Source organism: Argentina silus, assembly GCF_951799395.1.
Source record: "Argentina silus genome assembly, chromosome: 21".
Taxonomy (NCBI): domain Eukaryota; kingdom Metazoa; phylum Chordata; class Actinopteri; order Argentiniformes; family Argentinidae; genus Argentina; species Argentina silus.
In genome coordinates, this window is record NC_139675.1 from 12,620,738 (window position 1) to 12,641,717 (window position 20,980).

General features: G+C 42.9%; 1 protein-coding gene across 2 annotated transcripts in view; it reads right to left on the reverse strand.

Annotated features, from left to right (window-relative positions):
* LOC310821143 (calcium uniporter regulatory subunit MCUb, mitochondrial-like) overlaps window positions 1–10,594 on the reverse strand; it is a 21,591-nt gene extending 10,997 nt beyond the window's left edge. Inside the window, exon 1 of one of the 2 annotated variants that reach the window (XM_083693048.1) lies at window positions 10,358–10,594. In XM_083693048.1, coding sequence (XP_083549174.1) covers window positions 10,358–10,468 — 111 coding nt within the window. In that variant the 5' untranslated portion in view covers window positions 10,469–10,594. The remainder of the gene's footprint in view (window positions 1–10,357) is intronic. The other variant, XM_083693047.1, reaches the window with a different exon arrangement.
* Window positions 10,595–20,980: the final 10,386 nt, after the last annotated feature.

A 20,980-nucleotide genomic window follows, 5' to 3' on the forward strand; every position in this document is an offset into this window, starting at 1 on the left:
GGGGGAGAGAGAGGGAGAGGAGAGAGAGAGAGGAGAGAGGGAGAGGAGAGAGAGAGAGAGGAGAAAGAGAGAGAGGAGAGAGAGATGGAGAGGAGAGAGAGAGAGAGAGGGAGAGGAGAGAGAGAGGAGGGAGAGAGAGAGGAGAGAGAGAGAGAGAGGAGAAAGAGGAGAGAGAGAGAGAGAGAGAGAGAGAGAGAGTGAGGCAGTGCACATTACAGCAGTGTGCCTAGTGATAGAGTGCCCTCTCCCTCCTCTGTGATGAGGTTGAGGGGCCAGAGCAGCTGTGTTGATCAGGGAGGTCATGGTGGTGATGGAGACAGACAGACAGCCCGCCTCATTTCCCCTGTGGACGCCCCAGCAGGCCAGAGCACAGTTATGGATCCTGTCAGAGCTGAGTTACGGCCCTGCATGGAGAGGGTCTCAGCTAAACTAGCCACAGTTCCATCACAGCCAAAATGTAGTATGGCTAACCTAGGGCTGCGCACACACGCACGCGCACGCGCACACGCACACACACACACACACACACACACACACACACACACACACACACACCATTCCCCTTCAGCGTCCTCTGTCGCCTGGCTAGGAACTCATCCAATCAGTAAGACATACAAAGCCATCCGCTCCCATTGGCCAATAAACAGCACAAAGGCACACACACACACACACACACACACACACACACACACACACACACACACACACGCACAAGCATGGAGGCATTTGTCTTGTCTTTGACATGTAATTGTACAGTACAGAGACTAGAATCCAGGGGGAGGGGGGAAGAGAGACAGAGGGAAGGAGGGAGTGATGAAGGCAAGCAGGGTGCTGAGTGTAGATAATAATTGTAAAGGCAGTTAGCGAGAAAAGGGGAGAATGAGAGGGCAAGAGAGAGGGCAGGGAAGAGGGAAGATAACAGAAGGAAGAGAGAGAGAGCGAGAGAGAGAGAGAGAGAGAGAGAGAGAGAGGGGGAGCGAAATAAAGAGAGACGTGTCGGGTGTAAAGGGTAGTGGAGCAGGTCTGATGAGTCATGACAGCTCTCCAAATTGTTGTTCTGTTCTGCTGGAGGAGAGACGGTGCTAACAGCTGAAATAGTGGACTAGGAGCTAGCTGCTGCTTCAGTGTCCCTGTTGTCACACGTACTGGCGACATTTTAGCCCGAGACTGTGAGAGGCAGTTAATTGTTAGGATTATTTACTTATAATAAGCTGTTCTCCAGTGTCGGTGGACAGGATATGCAGAGGAGCAAACAATATGCTCACCAAACATTTACAAACAACCAGTGGCGGCGAATTAGGATTCATTTATTGATATTAGTTTATTCCTCACAGAACTCTCCGCACACAAGCTGTATCGATGATACAGTCACAACTGCTTCCAAAAGAGACATAGGTCAAACATTGATATGCGCATAATCTGTTGGATTATTAGAATGGCAAAGGGGAGATGAGAAACACTTTAGGCCATGACCTGGAGGTTTCCTCTGAGAAAAAGTGGAGTGACAGATAGGTCCTATGTCTCTCTTTTTTATTCTGTTCTGCATTCTTGTCGGAGGCCTTATCAAATTCAGTCGCCTACATTTGCATTAAAACTACTCCAGTCCGCGCACGATCACGAGCCGGTGTCACGCGCGTTAGGCGGCCACACGCTTCGCGTGAAAGCGCGGGCGACCCCAAAAACCACACATAGGACAAACATAGTAAGACACTAAGTCACAATGGAAACAAAAACGCCTTATTATATATATATATATATATATATATATATATATATATATATATATATATATATATATATATTAACCCGTTGTCTTTTAGTAGGCCTACTTCTCAACGTAGTCAATGGATAGGCTACATTTTGGGCTGGTAAGAGAATTGTTACGATGTTCTTTACACAACTAAGAGAAAAACGACACAATATGAAAACGAGCTAATAACGCACGCTGCTCGTTCTCAAACTGTGGACCGTTCTGTCAGCGAATAAGGCCAACCAACACGTTCGGAAAACATCTTCATATACATTTACATTTCTGGCATTTAGCAGACGCCTTTATCAAAAGCGATGAACACAATACATTTGTTTGCCAGAAATGTAAATGTCAATGTAAATGTATATGAAGATGTTTTCCTGACGTGCCGGTCTCAAGTGAATCATTTATCCATCAGTCATCATAAGATCAAGTAATCAATGCTCAGACCAGGGGCCATAGGCAGTCACAATACTAGAAGAAGGAAAAATGACTCTCTTTTTTTTAAATGTTTTTTTTTGTTGTTGTTTTTATTCACAGGAGAGAAACTTAGTGGGAGTGAAGAGGTCTTTAGGATGGACAGTTAAGATGTAGCCTGAAGAGATGGATCTTCAATCTACGGCCGAAGAATTCAAACCCTAACCCAGGTACAATGCCATCTAGTTAACCTGCGTATGGTTTGTATTCATTGAGTACCAAACTTTTAACTTTCGAAGTAATGTTTCTAATATGCTTCCTGTCTCTAAGTGAGGGTGACTAAATCACTTTGGTGACCCTGCTGTGTTTTGCAGTCATGACATGGTGAGGCCCCAGAGGATATATGGTGCAATAGAGAAGAGTAAAATCCCTTATTCCTATTGAAAACACCTGCGACAACAGTAAAAGACAATAGCTTATTCATACCAAAAACTCCTTGATGCAAGAGTAATGCAAGAGTCGTTGGCTTTGAAGTTACGATAGGCCTGTTCGCATTGAGAGAAGCAAATAATTAGCCCCAAACGAGTGAATCCTAGCATTTAATATGGGAAATTGATAACTAAATGTTTCACAGATACATTAGTTCATACAGGCCTGGGATGCCTTCGAATGAATCTAAGGCCCTTATTGTTGAATTCATTTAATGAATTAAATACAGTATAGAAACATTCATTTAAGGCACACATGGGTATTGAAAAGGATAACAATGCTGGTGAACAAACCAACACTTGCAAGAGCTGGTGGAATATACCATTATGTTTAAAGCAATTTCCAACTTGGAAAACCTACTATAGCCGAATCAGGTGTCGGGATTTGGAATAACCTCCACCCAATAAGGGAGACTATTATCTTGCCAAACATGAACACATTCTCGGCAACAACAAGTTGCTTTCATTTTAAACACTGCAGGGACAATTTGCCATTTCATGGAGCACATTTACCCTATCCATTCTCATTAGCAGTCATTAATGGGGTCTTAAACTACATTCATCCATGTTGTCAGTCATTCCTATTCTATTCTATTCTATCCGTTAACAGCTGGCCTGTTGATTTTCTCTGATTTGTTTTCTCCAAACAGGGGGATCTTGAAACAGTGGAGTGGAGTGGAGTGTAGATCAAGAGGATAGAGATTGGAGACCGACATTTATATGTCCAACACTAGAAAAGGTAGGGTAATTCCTGCATAACACATTGTCCTTTTTGGGCAGCATAAATAACATCAAAAATAGAAAAGTCGAGTTTGTAGAGAGTTACTGCAATATATTTCTATTGGCCCATGAATTCCTCTGGTAATAAAGTTGGTCATTTTCCACCATTATATTGCTCTCAACGGGTGTCATCTTATTGACATTTCAGAGCTGGGGGAACAGCACATTATTGCTCAGTATATCTGCTGCGGTATTGGCTCTGTGTAATGGACCAGACCTAGGTTCAAGCTGTGCTTGATTGACTTTGTCTGGCCGTAGGAACCAATGGAATAGCCTTAAAAAGTACAAACCCCAGCCATCTGGCACTCCAGCCAGGTGTTCAAATTCTTTTGGACCCGGGTATGTAATGGACCAGGGACTCTGGGGAGACAATGTCCACTTTGAGCTGCATTCCTTGACGGTGCTGCGCCATAGAGGCCTGACTCACCCCCGCCCCCACCCCCCCAATCCCCCAATCGGTTATTTAGAATGCATCAGGGATGCTCCCCCTAGTCTAGTGGCATGAATGTGCTGTACCCTAATGGAGGATGACATGGGGCCAGGGCAATGCCTCTAGAAATAGAACTCATAGAACAGAACGGGCCCATTCAAATCAACATTCCAAATTGCTCTTGTGAAGAGGCTATGCCGTTCGTTCTACAAATTCAATTTCTATGGCTGTGGTTGGCCACTCCCACACTCTACCTGTCACACTGTCAGACAGGCGGTAATGAGAGTCTGAGCCTCCTCTGGTTTATAATGACACAGGCCGGCTGCTGACAGATAGATGTTGCCATCAGAGCAGGGCATCAATCAAGCGAGACATTGTCTGTGACAATGTGACATCCTCCTCAACATCCTTCTCGGTCTATGTCTATTTATCCATGGTGTAGTGAGCGTGGAAAGATACTTCCATGTCTATATTTTGCCATGACATGTTTAGGTCTGTTATTATTATTGGTGGGTTATTGTCTGGGTTATTTATTGCATATTCTCTGACTTATTTGAATCTAAAACCTATTTTCATCTCACAAACCAATTTGTGTATTTTCCCCCCCTGAGATTTATCTTAGTAAGAATGGGAAACTCTATGTGAAGATGAAAAAGGCTGAATTCTAAATCAGTTCAATAACGGAGCCTAGGGTAGTTTTTGTGTAAAAGGACCCATGAGGATCAAAATGGGAAATTCATCAGAGCATATCAAATTGGATGTCAAATGAAAGCGAGGAGTCTATATTTTGGGGAAATTAAATCAGAAATACATTTCTCAACTATCTTCCATCATAAGGATAGGGATAAGCGAAGGCTTTGACTTCTGGTCAAACATATGGAAAAGCGTCTAAGAAAACATCTACCAGAAAAAGTATTTCAGTCAGGACACTCATGTCAGTTTGACGATTTATTGCATGAAAATGCTAATACATTAAGTCTTGGCATATATGGATGGCTCCACTCTTTAGAGCTCCCTGCCTGACTTAGTGACTGCGGGTATAAACAGTGCCCTCCATAAGTATGGGAAAGAGGAAGCATTTTGTCTTCTTTAAGCTCTATACTCCAGTTTGGAGAATAGAAACAGTTTGGATTTCAAATCAAACAATTACTATGGGGTCAAAGTAGAGATTCTCAGCTTTAATTCAATGTTGTTGTTTTTCTGATTGGATTCACCATTTAGAAAGTACATTTTTTTTTTTTAAATACTCCCCCTATTTCAGCGTTCCAAAAGTATCCATTCTGCCTAAAATGTGCCCCTCCTTCTACCCAGAGAAAAGGTTGCACCTGTTAAACAAATTTCAAAAAACAATTCTGATGACTTTGATGGGAAAATAACGTAGCGGTTAGTGCAAGTGAAAAGCATGAAATGATCGGGTCACAGGTAAATGACAGAAGGCCTACAGCTGATTTACCTGAGTGCACTCTCCCGGACCGATAAACAGGTCAGATCATGAGAGCTTTGCACATATTTGTTAGTATGTCAATCCCAACTCATCTAAACATGCGCTACAATCTAGCAGGACCCTTTGTCAACACGCACCAGCACACAAAGTGATGAGATGGAGTCAGGTGAACCTTGCATTTTGTCCTGATTCCGACAATGACAGAAGATGTCCCTTTATGTACCCAGAGAAAATGTTGCCTATCCCCTCCCATCAACATCCTTGTCTCATGCTCCACAAAATGGAGACCTCATTGTGGTTGAGTACACTGGGGAAGGCAAAGCCAGGAAATCACACAAATATGTAGTGCAAGTAACACCCATTGAGAATGATGACATACTGCACTGCTTGCTGCACACTTCTCCAAAAAGCACAGCATGGGATTTGTCTTCATCATTAAAGAGCACACTGACACACATGGTGTGATGTCCCAAAGACAGATTCTTAGGATCCTTCCCACACCGGTTGCAGACAATAAAGAACCTTTTCATTTTGCAGAGGCTATCTCTGAGGCAAACTCTGGGTGTCTCTGTGTGTCTGTACGTGACATTGGCCTGCTTGTATTTATTTATTTCCAAAACACTAAAAAACACAAATGTCATTGATATAAATAACATTGAATTAACATTACGTTTTTTTTAATAATTTTTTTATGTTTCTTGTGTTTTGTGAGTTTTTTTTAATCAATTTCCCTTTTTTTATATGTTGATAAAAGAATACATTATTACCTTAATGAGAGTGTCTCTTGGATATTTCTATCTTGGTTTCCCTATTTTATCTGCACCAACATGTACAGAATGACATTCAAATACATAAATCATGCATTTCTGTATGGGACCTATTTAGTAATTCTGTTACCATCATTCTGTTACCATCATTCTGTTACCATCATTCTGTTACCGGATGTAAATCCACTTCACTTACTGTCGATCAACAACCAAAAGAGATGTTTTCAAACTCAAGGTGTCATATTATAGCTAACACCCCACTCTTTCTGCAGACATATTTAATTTTTTATTTGGAGATTATTTAACAGATGTTTGGGGAAACGTGGAACGTTTGGTTTGTTAAACTTTGCTATTAAGGGTTTTTGTTTGGCATACATTTGAAAGTGAAAAATCGAGTCCCAGCATCATTCTGTTACCGTGGAACTGCCCCCTACCTGATTACACAGGACGCCAGATAGATTTCAGATGAACTGTCTCGTAGGGTTTTACGTCCAGATCGGTATTAGTGTCACATCCAATTTATGAGACAGTGAAGTCAAGCCCATTCACACAGAGGGGAGGCTGCAACAGATAAAGCACTCTGCCTGGTTTGAGTCTCACCATCCATCTTCATAATGCTCTCTAACAAAGGAGCACGGTTGTAGAATGGAAATGCTCTGCGCCTCTAAGGGTCATCTGACACTTATAGCGATTCCCATTTAACCCATTTTATTCCAGGAGGCTGCTGTATTGTAGAACCGAGCAAAACCATAAAAGCAAAGTGAAACATGAAATAGCCCACTGCTAGACTGGAGCGGACAGTGGAATAGGCACTACTCTTAACGGTTTTTGACAGTCGTCTAGTTAGCTGGAGGGAAATTAGTGACACTGGGCTTGTTCTGTTCTGCGGTTGCCAAGTCATACGGGCCTGGGGGGGGTCACAGTCACACACAAAGACCCAATCAGGAAGTGAAGCGTGTTCAACTGGAAAAGCCAGGCAGTGGACTCAGTCCAAACAATGCTGGCTGATGAGGCAAAATCAGAACTTGTGAGGCAGTGATACTGTATCTAGAATATGGCAATACATAGACAGACAGTTTCAATTTTTGTTTTTGCCCATTATGTTCATATCTTGAGCTGTGGTATTTAATTCAGACCAAAAATAATTGGCATACCCCAAATAACGCAGCTGTGGCTTACTATATACCGGAACAAAAGCTGTCTGACACGGTTGCTCCTCCAAGTCTCAATCTAATGGATTTGGAAAACGGAACGGTTGTGATAAGTGGTCAGGGAATTCATTCTGAAGCAGCGACATGGCAAACTGAGCAGACGATTATTCCTTTTTCTTATTTAAATGTCTTATTTCCAATAGTCAAAGGGGTCACGTTTCATATGAGTTGTGACAAAAGCATCACGTGTCACTATCAACATCTTAACTAGATAACAAATGGCGGCCTAAATGAACCCGTTAAAATACAGACCATATTTTGGGAACGGAAGTAAACGGATTTAAACATTAAACAGATGTCCACCATCAATGCTGTGCCTCAAAGCTTGATGTTGTTGGGGTGTATGGGACGATAATTGGGTAGCTGTGAAATAACATTTTGGTCTTCCAGCTGTGATATTTGGCAACCCACATTGTCAATAATTCAGGCTAAAACACCCGTGACAATAGGTCATAGGTCAAGTCATTTGAGAGAAATATGGGGAGGGCAGTGATACCAATACGCAGCCATTACGTACTCTAAGCTCACAGACACAACAACAGCTGGTGATACAAGTATGGTCCATGCAATACATTCTGATAAAAGGTTGAATTTGCCTGGTGAGGAAGTGGCAAACGCTACACAAACAGGTTCTGTATGAGAATAGCAGTGGATAGGAGGGTTTATAAATGACAGCACGGCTGGCTGACCGACCCCGTTTGTTGCTCTGTCAAACTGTAGTGAAATATGACCCATGTCACCCCCACATTGTTGCAGTGCAGGGTGTGCTGCTGACTGCCTACCATGCAGTCTGAGAGAGAGAGAGAGAGAGAGAGAGAGAGAGAGAAAAAGACAGAGAGAGAGCAGAACCTTGCTTCTAAAATATACCTCCAGAGAATGACTTATGTTCCTGGACATAGCTACTGTATTTTTCACACATTGAAGGCCACAGCGCAAGACCATGTTTGTTTGCTGTGTCACACATGTGTGCACTTTTCTCTCTTCTCTAATTCAATTTCTATGTGTGGGCAAATGTTGAATGAAGTGACCCATGCCGTTCAGCTTGTGTTGTTGTTCGCACTTTTAGGGTGACCTGGAGGGGTGGGATGGAGGGCAGTCAGTGCACTCTCTCTGTCTCTCCATCTTACACGCTACAACAGGTTCAGACTCAGGATACACGCATGTCTTCCATTCATAATCCTTGGGGGGTTTCTATTTACCAACCCACAACAAAGGACCTCAGTGACTCCAGCGACTACAATGTGCACTTAACTGAGTAGGCTAGGCACTCAGGAGAATCTGGCATTTGTGATTCACCTTAATGCATAAGGCGAGCTTTATTTGATTCTATTCTATTCGATGAAGCTCTGTAATCCACTATTGTGCTTTTGGGGCCGAATTTGTATTTTATATTTTCCATTTGTAATCTATTTTAAGGTTCTACGGTGAGCCCTTTGCCATTTTTAGAGGTGGCTTCTAAAGAGCAGATAAAGGTCAGTCATGCTTGTCCCTGATTGGTGGAGTCACTCCTGTAATTCCTCCAATTACGACTTACGGACGGATAAAAAGGATTGTTTAATTACACACGAGTCATCAGGCCTGTCAGGAATAGATAAACACAGCCGAGAGAGGAGACGTTTGAGTGCCTTCACCATGACAACCAGATGATGATGTTGGGTTCAGAAGTGTTGTGTTGCTTTAAGCAACATCCCCCCCTCCCTCCCCCCCTCCCCCGGGTGGTCTCTATCTAGATAGCCATATGTTCTGTGACGATACCCACTCGCCTGCGACTTTGTAAAACAAAACTTCTGCTTTAATTGTGGCTTGAAGCCGAAGATCTATTTGACTGCATGCATGGTGATACTTTATTTTAAGTGTTTTATTGGACAATGAATGGCCTTCCTTACGTCTTTCAAGGGGATGTGGTCATTTGTGATGTGATGCATTGTATTGGTTAACCCAATGTCTCTTCCCACAACTGCTATGCGTCCTGAATCTTGACAAGTGAGACTAGTTAGGCCTACAGTATTTAGGCTCCCCCCAACGTCTGTCAGGATCAAAGTACACCAAAGTATCAACTCGATCCACTGGGCAATATAGTTCTTGGTGCAATACACTGATAAGCACTCCAATTTCTTGTCAATCTCTTACAACATACTATATAAGCTTCACTGACAGGTGTTGGCCAATGCAACGGTAGAAAGAGGTCGTAAACTTTTCAAGATGGCAGCGCAGTAAATAACACCAGCTCAAGGCTCAGGCTGACACTCCACTGCAGCCAGACACACTGTTTCTTCATTAATGTAATGCATATGAGTCTATTTATCACACGCACAGATGAGGTTTCACATCACTCACTCAGCCAATTTTTTTTATAAACTTGAAAGCATTGCATTAGTCTAGACCCAGTGCTTTATCCAATATACAGTCTGTGAGAATGCATGAAATATTATTTTGTCGTTGTGCTATTACTCACTGTTGACATCACGTTGACATCTCAGTACGTGGTACACTATTAACGTAAATAACTTGGAAATAACTGGAATATACATGGGCTGGGGAAGAGTACAGTATGCATCACTAAGTCCTAGGCATTTATTCAATGTCAATACATTATCTTCAGGAAAAAGAAGGCTGTTAGTCATGCATGTGTTGGTATGGGATAACACAACTCACTGAATCAATGCATTGCGTATGACAGCGTAATGCATTCTATTAGCCTACTGTAGTGTCATAACTCGAAATGAACGTGACTTATTAATTTAATGATTATAGGGCTTAGTCAGTTTTGTTCTACTGCACTACAAGAGGCAATTTGACAGTAGCCTGTTTGTGCTGAAACAGGAAACGATCACCGAACATCACCGCAAATGTTCTCATGACTGCTGTATCTGTAGCTGTACTGCATTAAAGTTTCTTTGAACTTGTGATCCAGACCAATACACAGTGTGCTTAATAAGAGGCAGATAACAGTGTACAGAAACCTACGAACTTATCCCACACCAAAGCAATATCGTTGCCAATGACTTGCGCTCATCTAAGCATGTGCAACACTGGGTTAGGGTTAGGGTTTACAGTATACTCAGTTTACCTTGTGAAGTAACTTCACCGGAGGCTGGGTTGATCTCAGTGCGGAGTGTAAACGCGGAGTGCATCCGAAAAGTCCAGCCTGGAGTTTGGCGACCATCCGCAACGAAGCCATCGCCGCTAAATTAGTCCAGTCGCTTTGGCATAGTCTTGTTTAGGAAATTTGAACCAGGACCTCCGTATTCCAGGCAACAACGAAAGGGTGTGTGTGTGTGTGTGTGTGTTAACCGGGTGTAAACAGAGCGGATGAGATTGTGGGGTTGAGAGAGAGGTACAGACACAGGCACATCCCTTTCCCTCCGCTCTGTTTGATAGGCGCAACCCAGTGCGCTCCTCCTATTGGTCGATGCGTCGTAGGATGGGGTTATGGCTAGGGTTAGCACATTTCTGGCAGTTTTTTGTAAGAGGCTAGGTTACGGTACTGAATTTGAAATTCATGATGGCATATAGGTCAATAACATGGCAATGTCATTGTTTCACGCACAGGTTAGATTAGGGTTAACCCTAGGCCTAATTCATAATATGAAATGAGTTTTTTTATTCAGGAAAACAGATTAGTACATATCTGGCATCACAATGTAACATACATCACATATACTACATAACCAAAGCACAATATTTCACAAGCTATAACATCAATGCTTATTGGAAAGCTGCATGAAACGGTACATTGGATTGTTCAGTCAACAAAATGTGCTGCAGTTGATTTTTTCAATAAACGGTTTATGAAGCAGGGGCAGTACAATTACAAAGCTGCTGCAGGATAGGAAATTAAACCCTGTCAATAAAAGGCAGGAAGCGGAGTGTGTGTGTGTGTGTCTGTGTGTCTGTGTGTGTGTGTGTGTGTGTGTGTGTGTGTGTCTTTGTGTGTGGATTTATAAATTAATGTCCCCCACACACACACAAGGCCTTCTTCAAAAACATCTTCAATCATCCCTACTGGCAGTTTGTTCGGGTTAATCACTCAGATTGGTCATCACCAAGGTAAATCAGTTTGATTGATATCCTGTCTGAGTTTTCAGAGTTATCTCAACCCTACTTTGACCCATGAGTATTAACAGGAGACCTCAAGACTAGTCAATAAGAGTCACAACCAAAATCGATGAAATCACAGGCAGGATGGTCAATACAGGAGTAATATGCGTGGGTCTCATTACTACCCCAACTATAGAGTTACTTACATCATCCCGTGGACAAAATGTCAATCGAGCACAAGCCTGTAAGAGACGGTTGGCAGTTTGCCCACATTATTGATTCCAGCACTGAAGGCTGTTCATGAATATTTGAACATTATAGGTAAGAGCTGGCAAGCTGAGTTAATAAGATGTATACCCCTAGAATGTAGTACAGGCTGTTTTGTGTGTCTTGTAGCTTATAGAAACTCACCTTCAGGTCTAGCTGCAGTATAATCATAGATAGATAGATAGATAGATAGATAGAAAGATAGATAGATAGATAGATAGATAGATAGATAGATAGATAGATAGATAGACACCATGTATATTGATATACTATACAATTTCCTTCAGTTTCATTGAGGTAAAATCTATTTTACAGGAGAGATGTCTACATGTAAATAGATATAGATTCTAGATCAGGGGAAGCTGGTGGAGGCAGAAATCGCAAGCTCATTGTCATGCATGGAATAGCAGCCTCCCCTGAACCTGATTACAGGACCTATATACTGTCGCCCAGATACCATGACAAACAGGAGATGAACAAGCAGCGCAAATACAGCACGTCTATTTCTCCTTCTTAACAAAGTGGAGATGACGGCTTAGCTCTTTTTTTTTCTTTTTTTCTTTTTTCTCTTAATCCTCTAAAGGAGTCACAAAGCAAAAATCTAATTGTGGTTCTTCTCTCTGTTTAAGTTATTCTGAGCTCAGACAACCGGCAGATGCTTGCTGAGGGAGATGTAAGCCTACTCTCCCCGATTGAAAACTAGAAAAGCATAAAGAATGAAAGTAGAAAAAAGAAAACATGTAAGACAAAGATAAAATGCATTCAATTGCAAATAGACCATGGGGAACTAGACTGTTTCGTGGATAGATAGTTAGCCAGATAGACAGATAGATAGATAGATAGATAGATAGATAGATAGATAGATAGATAGATAGATAGATAGATAGATAGATAGATGGATAGATAGTGATGTACCAATTGCCATGAATGGCTTCATTTCCTCATCTCCATGGCCACATCTCAACAGTCTTTCCTTGATTCCTTGTGTCCTCTACCTTCGCCTCCATCTCAAACCTCATAGGAGGAGGTTTGAGGCTCCTCCCTCCGGACCTTCTCCCCCAATGAGGAGAGGAGAGAGGACACGAAGAATCAAGGAAAGACTACTGAAATTCAACCCTACCTTGATGACCACTGAACTCAAACAACGTGACGGGGTTCAAGTTGAACCTACTGTATCATGTTGTATTCAAAAGACAAGCAATCAGTAATCACTGAAAGTAGACATGGAGGGGAGAAGAGGAATACTACAACTGGAACACAGTCAATATCAATTATCATAAGCCTGGTGATTCTCTTCCGCCGGAATCCAATCAACCAACACTCCATTCCATCCCAATTATTGCTAATTAATTACTTGGAATGATTCATTTGGCTACTATTTCAAATTAATACTGGAATTACCTCAAGGCACCACTAAGAATGTTCAGCAGAGAGATTCTTAAATTAAACTCTGGATTTGTTATTTTATAGACTAATTACTTTAACAGTCAGCCATATGAATAATCTAAAGGGTATTTGAGGTCTATCAAATATCTTAGTAAGTTTTTTAATTGTTCATAGAGCCAGCATTTGTCAAAGCAAGAGAAACAACACTTCTTCATAAAGTTAGAATTGTATTACACAAAGAAACAATATGACGAATGAATATGTAAAGGTTGATAAAGATGACATCAATCATAATTGTAATGGTTTGGAGAAACATTGCAATGCCATAGCAGTTCAGGAAGGAAGAAAGCAATTGTTCATATTTCTGTAATTGTTCAGATTCCGAGGCTTGCGTACAAGCTGTGTTCATTTTGGTCTTCATCTTCAGTTGTGCAGAGCTGGTTACTAATCCCATATGGGATAATATCATTCCAACAGAGTTGAGGCAGAATGTTGATGTTGATTGATGTTGTTGAGCTGCTCTGCCTCAAGCATTCCGTTGCGTTGTGTACTTGTATATGATGTATTCACAAATAAACTTGAACTTGTGGAATGTTATAGTTATTTCTGGACTGCATTCCTGCCACTGCAGTGGCAGGAATGCAGTCCAGAAGTAACTATAACATTCCTTACATGTTGTCATGGGCATACTGCACGTATGCAATTATGTTTTGTTTCATAACGTTGTTGCATTGTTGCAAGACTTGTAATGACACATTGAGGATAAAATAAGTCAATTGCAAGGAATACACAGACTATTAAAAATACTGTCAGAGGTCATATGTTGGCATTTCTAATGTGTGATGATGTGAAGAAATGAGTCAATCATGTGCACATATCCTTTTGTGTGTGTGTGTGTGTGTGTGTGTGTGTGTGTGTGTGTGTGTGTGTGTGTGTGTGTGTGTGTGTGTGTGTGTGTGTGTGTGTGTGTGTATGTCTTCTCTGTGACAGTTCCTTCTACCACACCTTGTTCAGGATATAGTCGTCGTGCTGGCCATATTGCTCCTCCTTCTGATGCCAGTGACAGTAATCCATAGTTTAGGGTCTGTTGACCAGTCTGCTGACTGCACCTGGTGACGATGAATCAGAGAAGAACAATTGGAAGTCTGTCTTGGCCACAATGGAGTTGTGGTTGTGTGGCAGGGTTTTATGACAGCCCCCCCCCCCGTCCTTTACACATCACAGAAGTGCCTGAAATTAAATTAGATACCCTCCTCTGGGCATAGTATAATATATGTATAATTCAATGTATAATTCAAACCCTGTTACGACCAATTAATCTCTGGTCTTTCTTCATTTACCTTGCCTTGAGAGACAGAACTTGATGAGATGAAAGCAGAAGGAAACTCATCATGGCCCGGCCCGGCTATGTACTGGACCGTTTGTCAACCAGCCCCCCCCCCCCCCCCTAAGAATGTGCCTCAGCAAATTAACATCGAATGGGTCTTATTTATGGGACTGTGACGTCTGCCAGAATGTTCTAATGAGTTTGTGTGCTTTGGGCAAAATGGGAGAATAAAACTACTTCTCACTGATAAAACTCGGAAGTGAGTTTGCGAGTAGCCTTGATGTCAGCCGAATGGGTGGGTGATCTATACGTAAGGTGTTTTACAGCTGTGAGCTCAAATTATCTGCGAAACTCAAGGCTTTATGATTTGGTATGAATGATTCATTCCCACAGTAAACATAATATACGCAGAGTGGTCTGCCTGTAGGGCTGTTTAATTTTTTTTTTTTTTAAATATATAAATAAAGTTAATATTTGAGAAGTTATTAAAGTGACTAGGAATTGTTTCTTTCTTTACAGTGATATTATGGTATTGGTGCGTCTGGCAACTAAATCTGCGACGAACCACCGGACACAACGTGTGATGATGCAGGTGAGCTCAAATGTCCTGTTCATGGTATTTGGCATTTCTGCATTTAAGTAGAAGTGTGTGCCTTTTATGTATCGAGTTTATGAATCACTGGAACTAGAAGGATGTATTCAATGTGGGAAGGGCAATCAATGCATTGTAACAAAAGTTATAACCAATGGTTAATCACAATGTTCACAATGTTATTGACTTCTATTAATTCATGATCATTGAGCCTCCTCACCAATGCACCAAACACGTCTAAAGCTTATACTGCCATCTTGTGGGCATTGATGACCATTACAACAACCCAACAACATGCAGGCAGAGACACAAAATTAATGAATTCTTCACCATTTGCACACAAATATTGTTCTCATTCTAAGTGAGAATCATGAGAATATTGTCAAGTTTATTCTGGTGTCATGTTATTCATATTATTTCTCAAATCATGGTATCATGACATACTGATGAACCATCTGCCTGACATATTGTTCAAATGTAGCCCCATCTTGTGGTGTCATCTCGTCAAGGCGCTTTTACAACGTTCAAAGGTGACATGTTAATGCATCAGTTGAGATGATGCAACATCTATTGCCAATGTGTTAAGCCTGCATAATGTTTCCATAACAGGGTATGCAAGAAATGACAATCTAAAATAAAATAGCCCTGCTTCTCAACAGATACCGAATGCAATAGGCCCATTAAAGTAGCACCTATTCTTTTAGCCTTGATGCCTTTGAGCAAATGAGACATCAAATGACATAGTTAATTGAAGCATTAAAATGTGTCATTGCTTTAATGGCACCCCTCAATTGATGTAAATGTGGCAGTGAAATATCATTCACTCTGAGAAGCGACAGCAAATATGCAATTAAAATGACGGAGTCCATGTTTAAAGGTTGAATTCAGTTATCTCCAACACACGCACACACACGCACGCACGCACACATACACACACAGTGTCGCACACACACACACACACACACACACACACACACACACACACAGTGTCACACACGCACACGCACGCACGCACACACACACACACACACACACACACACACACACACACACACACACACTTGGGGAGTTAACACAGACATTTCTAATTATATCTGGAACCTTACTGAGGTGGGACATCAAAGGCTTGTGGAATATCACAGAGTAACTCTGATAAGTCAAATTCTTATTAATTAGGCAAAGGGAGAAATAGAGAGAGAGGGGGAGGGAGGGAGAGAGAGAGAGAGAAAGAGAGAGGGATGTAGAGAGAGACAGGTCGAGAGAGTGAAAGCAAGTGAACGGAGACACACACACACACACACACACACACACACACACACATACACACACACAGACTCAACAGTTACAGACACCTAGAGAAAATAGAGAGAGAGAGAGAGAGAGAGAGAGAGAGAGAGAGAGAGAGAGAGAGAGAGAGAGAGAGAGAGAGAGAGAGAAAAAAGAGAGAGAGAGAGAGAAAGGAGGAGTAGAAAACGGGGAGATGTCAAACCGAGGCGTCGATCGTCGGCACCGGGGTGCGAGAGAGGGACGGGCGCTGTTGTTTGAAGTGCCTGAGTGCTGAGACAGAGACAGAGACGGAGAGGTAATTGTGTCTGACGGGGCGCTGATAATGATGAGGCGCTCCAGATCAGCGCTGGAGATCCCGGCTCCTAATACGCCTCAACCCCCGCTGCTCTCACTCACTCTTCTCTTCACCTAATTGACCGGCCGCGTCTCCCCCGAGCCCTTTTGTTATTATTTATTAATAATTCATCACTAAATAATTCACACCCTGGAAAGGCGCCGCGCGGCACGCAGACCCGCAGTGTGTGTTAATTGAGCCGGGGTAGATGAACTTGGAAAAAGGGAGTGCGGAGGGAGTGAAGTGCAGAAGCTAAGGAGTGTTTTCTGAGAGTTGTTTTCTGTTCTTGGTCTTTCTCTTTTGTTGTTGTTGTTGTTGTTGTTGTTGTTGTATTTGTAGAGGGTGGAGATCGGTACTGAAGAAGTAGTTACAGTGTAATGGAACATACAAGAGAAGTGAAACATGAAGCACGAACACAAAGGCTGTGTACTCGACTCCCTGTACTCCCATTAGGAGGATGTTCTATTTATGATATGACTCAGTGCTGTAGAGTAACTTCTATTGGACCGCACGAGGTTAAGTCAAGTACCATCATGCAGCAGGAATATAGCAAATCAAGTGATAACATATGAAGACTGAATTGTATGAAGATATTGCAGGCTTTGTGTGCGTGTGAACGTGTCTGCATGTGTGTGTGCGTGTGTGCGGCCAATGTGAATCAGCTAGTCAGTGAAACCTGTCCTTTGTGTGGTGATGTTCCTACCTGGAGACTTATAAACCCAATGTCTCGTGTGGAGTGACAAGCCAGCTTCTAATTCTGCCAGTGAGATATTGGGTTTGCAAATGGGAGAGACAGATTTAAATCCAGCTGGTTTATATGCATCAATCGTCAGTCTGGAGACTTTCTTTGATTGACAATTAGTCTACGAAGCAAAAGCCTATTTTTCCTCAAATGTACTGAGGAGGAGCAATTCTCAATGGACGACTCTGTGTGAAAGTCTCTTTTGTTGATAATTCTCTGGCAGAGAATGTCTCGTTAAAATCCATCCATATGCTGTGTATGTAGTCTACAGTCAACAACTTGATTGAAGATGAAGATCCTGTCAATTCAGAGTAGTCCACTAGAGGTCAGGAGTAGACCAGAATCTGTCCCTCATCCCTATCCGTAGGAACTGGCTGATAGGTTTAGCGCTGCAGTTGTTTTGGAATAAACATGTTTTGTTTATGTTGAATAATTAATGCAACCTTTCATTAACACCCTAAACAAATACAAAATGCACATCATAGAGAGAATCACAGCAACACTGTGCCAAATGTAGGCTACGTGTTCATAAGAAAAATGTCTTCTGCCTCATTTGTGCTCTATTTTTCACACTCATTCATAATTATCTGCTAAGTTTTTGAGTTTTATGTCTGTCTTGCTTTTCAAAAAAGCTGCTGGATATTGCTAGTAAACATGCATACCCTTGTGACTTAGAAGAAGTCTGTACACTACTGTAATAGTTTGGTAATGCATGTCTGGATCTCAAAACATTGGTACTTGTCGACAAGGTTTTGAGTTGATATTGTTGTTACAAGCAACAATATATATATATATATATATAATGAAAAAATTAAATTCAAAATCTGTATTGCGTTATCATTTTCATGATTGAGTATGCATAATGACTGCCAAATTGAAAAAGCAAAAGCAAAGTCTGTCTACTATTTCTGTAGTATTATCCGGTATACCACTGCCACATCGGAAAATGAAATGCAGATGCTTTAATGACAAATCAATTCTCATGTTTCTCATTTCATTTCCATGCTGTGATCGCATGATTTGTGTGAAAGAGAAAACTAATACTCAATCTACAGTTGACAATACGTTTCCATACTCTGATAAGTATGAGACTGACAAAATGTATATGTTCAATCAAATTGGATAAACCAATCGCAATAGAATGTCACAGAGTGACGTTCCACAGTGGCCACACCTGTAGTGAGAGTCAATGGAGAAACTTGACTTTGCCTTCCAGAACCTGGAGGCCACGATCGGAAACTATGTCCTGGGGGAGGCCGTGGACCCGAAAGACTTGCTGGACCACCAGCTTAGCAGTCTCCCGGCTGATGGGAGTTTGGGGAGGGGGACAAAGTGGGCCGCCTATGAAAAACCAGAACGGTTGTGAATCCATCGGAGGGGGGAGAAGGCAGAGATGAAATCCAGGGAGATGTGGGACCAGGGGCGCTTGGGAAGGGGTAGGGGCTGGAAGCCCAGCAGAGGGTTGGCGGGAGCTCTTGTTCCACACGCACACCGTGCAGGCAACAAAGGCTTGTGTGTCTGTCTCTGCTGTGGGCCACCAGAACTTCCTCCTGAGAAATTCCAGGGTCCTGGTGGCGCCGGGGTGGCTGGTGAAAGCCGATGCATGTGCCCACTGGAGCAGCTGTGGCTGTGCGGCCTTTGACACGTACTGCCTATCCGGCGGTCCCCCGCCGGGGTTGGGGTCGCGGCGCAGGTGTTGAGGGTGGGCTTCCACTCATCCCCCTGCCTGATACAGATGAGATGTTAGGTGTTACAGAGATCCAGCTTGGTTAATATCCATGCCCCCTGCAGGGACTCGAAGACCGTGGTCATCAGGGGAAGAGGGTAGCGGTTCTTGATTGAGACGTTGTTAAGTCCTCTATAATCAATACAGCGGCACTGTCCTCTGTCCTTCTTCACCACAAAGAAGAACCCTGCAACGGCGAGTTAAGTGGAGGGACGAATGAGACTGGTGGGACTCCTCTATGTATGCCGCCATGGCTAGGGTCTCGGGGCGAGAAAGGGAAAACAGTCTACCCTGTGGGGGTGTGGTACCTGGCAGGAGGTCAATGGCACAGTCATAAGTGACAGTGAGAAAGGTCGGGCCTGGGAGGTCTCCGGGAGCTCTGGAGCTCCGGAGAGTGTTGGTGCAGGCCGCGGTCTGTTTCTCCCACTCCGGTCAGGGCTTGACCCGTCAGCAGGGTGATGATATAGGCAACCCGGGCTTGCTCAGTGGGGAAGGATGATAGCTGGAGACTGAAGACCAGGGAGCACTGGGAGAGAAACTCCCGGCACCCCTCAGGTCGCTCGTTGTAGTGCTTGGGAGACGGAAATTGAGGCTCACAGGGAACCACCGGAGGAGACGAAGGAGCCACTGTGGGAGCCTCTGCCCCGCCACACCCCCTGGGCTGGGGGTGGTCGTGTGACTGACAAGTGTTGTACGGCGGCGGTCAGCTGGCGCAGGGTATCGGCAGTTGTCTGCAGTTCTGCTCGTGACGAGTGAAAGTGAAGTGAGACGCCATTGATCTGCATCCGCCATTGATCTGCGTCTTCTGTAACGTTTTGGTATAGTAAGCGGACCCAGGTGCGGTGCAGATAAAGGGAGGCAGACGAGTAGGTAGTGGTACCAAACAAAAGGATCTTTACTTAATGAAGTGCAGACAAAACAGGATACAAATACAAACACAGACTTAAGCTCGAAAATAAAGGGGGAGAACACAGTCTCCAAAAACACTACTCGTATATTCAATTAGCTTACGTTCTTGAAGCGACCAACAAATGGTGAACACACGGTGAAGACTAAGCGGGGAGTGAAGGGAAGTGAGGGTACATAAAGCATCAGTGACAATTACAGACAGGTGCAGGTGATAATTTTCGTGATGAGGTGGCACAGTGGATGGCCGGAGGGAGACACCTAGGGACCGCACTGGGGAGTGCGACCACCATCCGTAACAGGTCAAAGTATGTTATTTTCTTAGGTCCTCCTATAACGATTTCTCCACGTGCTGTGATATATGACATTTCATACAGCTCAGAGCTGCGAAGTGTGACGTGGCTAGCCTGTTTGTACAGTTAGCTCCTAGAGTCAAATATAATCCTCCGAACCCCCTTCAACTGCTTTTTTTTGCGACTGAGTCAACCTCTCGACACATTTTATTGAGAATTTCTCCTAGCTATGTCTGGTGTTACTTTCTCAAAATAGCTTTGTGAATGACTAATGTCACCACAAAAACTAGGAAGCGAAACTGTCTCTGTGATATTGAACTGAACATACATACATAGCCGAGTGACATGGAAGAGGTATGTGCTGTAATAGTTTGTTAATGGCTCTGAAACCATTGATACTGTAACTGTAGACTAGTTTGACTACTGAGTTTAGACTATGGTGGATCTCCTCAGAGCTTTCTAGCTAGTTGCTGAATCTCTTTCAAGCAGAGCAATATCTCTAAATTCAAAGCAACTCTCTGAGCGAATCTCTTAAAACTTTAGGTATTTTTTGTTGTTGTTGGGGTAAATTTCTGTTGCGGGAAAACAAGTTGAAAAAAAGCTCTCCCCCCAAAAGACCAAGACGGCGTTAGCTTCGTGTCTCTACGGGAATCGGAGAACTTCATTTATCAGAAGTTCGTCGGCAAGGTCCGGAAAAAAATCTCCAGTTAGCGTGGAGTGAGCCGATGCCATCTTTCATGCTTCAGACGTTAGGGACTGTGGAGAGAGGAAGAGGCGGCGGAGGGGGAGCTG